At 29.3% G+C, this 1938-nt stretch overlaps 1 protein-coding gene across 1 annotated transcript in view; it reads left to right on the plus strand.

Moving 5' to 3' along the window:
- The first annotated feature begins 717 nt into the window (after positions 1-717).
- Positions 718-1938, plus strand: part of SARC_08579 (hypothetical protein) — an 8515-nt gene continuing 7294 nt past the window's right edge. The window contains exon 1 of the mRNA XM_014297449.1: positions 718-1031. Coding sequence (XP_014152924.1) covers positions 985-1031 — 47 coding nt within the window. The 5' untranslated portion in view covers positions 718-984. The remainder of the gene's footprint in view (positions 1032-1938) is intronic.

Raw genomic sequence — 1938 nt, forward strand, 5'->3', positions numbered from 1 at the left:
TAACACTACATATATACTATACTATACATACTATAACACATACACTATATATATATATATATATATATACTACTTATTATATATATATATATATATATATATACCACAAAATGAAAACATTTATCGTACCTGCATCAATCTTATCCTCCTCATCCTCCTCAGCAGTTCCCTCTTGCTTGGTGTGTGCATTGTTTAAGATGGCATCAACCTTCTCAGGCGCTCCTTTGATAGGTACAAATACATACGGAGACGCATCGTTGTCAGCAATGCGTGAATCCTGTTGCGATCTGTGCACTAGTTTGAATGTGACTGCATCTTTTTTGTTTATGAACTTTGATTTCCCCATAGTAGCTCACTTGTATGTGTGTGTATGTGTGTTAATATGTATGTATGTGTGATACTATGTATGTATGTGGTATAGTGTGCACTCCTCACAACATATAATATCTAGTTTTTAGTACAAGTATCTCTTAATATACGATATATATATATATATATATATACATATATATATATATATCTATATATAATTAAAAATATGTATGACATATACACCCATCATATATTCATCTTGTTTTCCATTTGACCAGGCTTGCATAGAGCGCACGTGTACTCCATAAACACATTACACACTCGAAATATCAGCAGTTTTTTTAATAATATTTTTTTGTTAATAAGAGCCAAAAGAAAGGCACAGTGGAAGTATAGGTGATTATATAAACCTACTGTTCACTATATACTCGCGAATTCGTATGCAACAAATACACTTTGTTTGGGACTGTAGCGGTAATAAGAGGCCTATAGTACCTATTGTATATTGATATATACATACATATACATACACACACATACAGGTTTACACACAAATCGATAGATATATATATATAAATATATCTATATATACTTATACATACACAAGCATATACATCCGTAAAAGGATACGGGGAACTATAATTTTGCACTGAACGTCCACGCTAGTAGATAATGGAATATCTTGACACAACTGGAGCGGCCGTTGGGCAGCAAAGAATGTAAGTGCACTTTCATATCTATTGAGTTAGGCTGTTGCATATTTTCTACTGTTAATATTACATTATGTATACATGTACATATTACAATATGTACATTTATCTATACATAGCATATATCTATATATATATATATATACATATACGTGCACATGTACTCAATTAACATACTGGAACTACATATTCATATATGCACACGTATGTCGGGGCTTGTTCGTACATACTAAGATGCAACCAACTTTATTTTAAAACAAACTTGTCGAAAGTCATAAGCTTTCTGCACACTACAACGTGAATAATTTACATACACACAGCTGGTATTCATATATAAACCAGCTATTATCTGTTCTGAGAAGCGTCTGAAGTAGCTACGAGATAGTATTTTACTGATTCGCATGTATATCTAGAGTGTATGTGCACATACTTGTGTGCTATAGTTGTGATGGTTGACTTTCATGAGTGATGTAGCATCACTATTCGTTCATTGTATACCGAGTGAAAATCGTTATTCTATTGTGTGAGAATTGATCGGTAAATCATACATCAGAGTATAGACATGGGTAAAGGTATTTTATATAATGCATATATATATATATATATAATATATATATATTATATTTATGTTAAATCTATATATATATATATATATATATTTAAATATATATATATATATATATATATATGTATGTATGTATGTATGTATGTATTTATGTATAAAAATATACATTTAGCACACTCCTTGAACGTATCATGTTAAGTATGCATTTGTATACACACACATATATATATATATATATATATATATATATATATATATATATATATATAGTACTACGTAGTATATACTATATTATTTTACGTTTTTAGTTTAGTTTACGTTAACGTAACGTAAGGTAAAGTTAAGTAGTTA

Source organism: Sphaeroforma arctica (genome assembly GCF_001186125.1).
Source record: "Sphaeroforma arctica JP610 unplaced genomic scaffold supercont1.784, whole genome shotgun sequence".
NCBI classification, from domain to species: Eukaryota; class Ichthyosporea; order Ichthyophonida; genus Sphaeroforma; species Sphaeroforma arctica.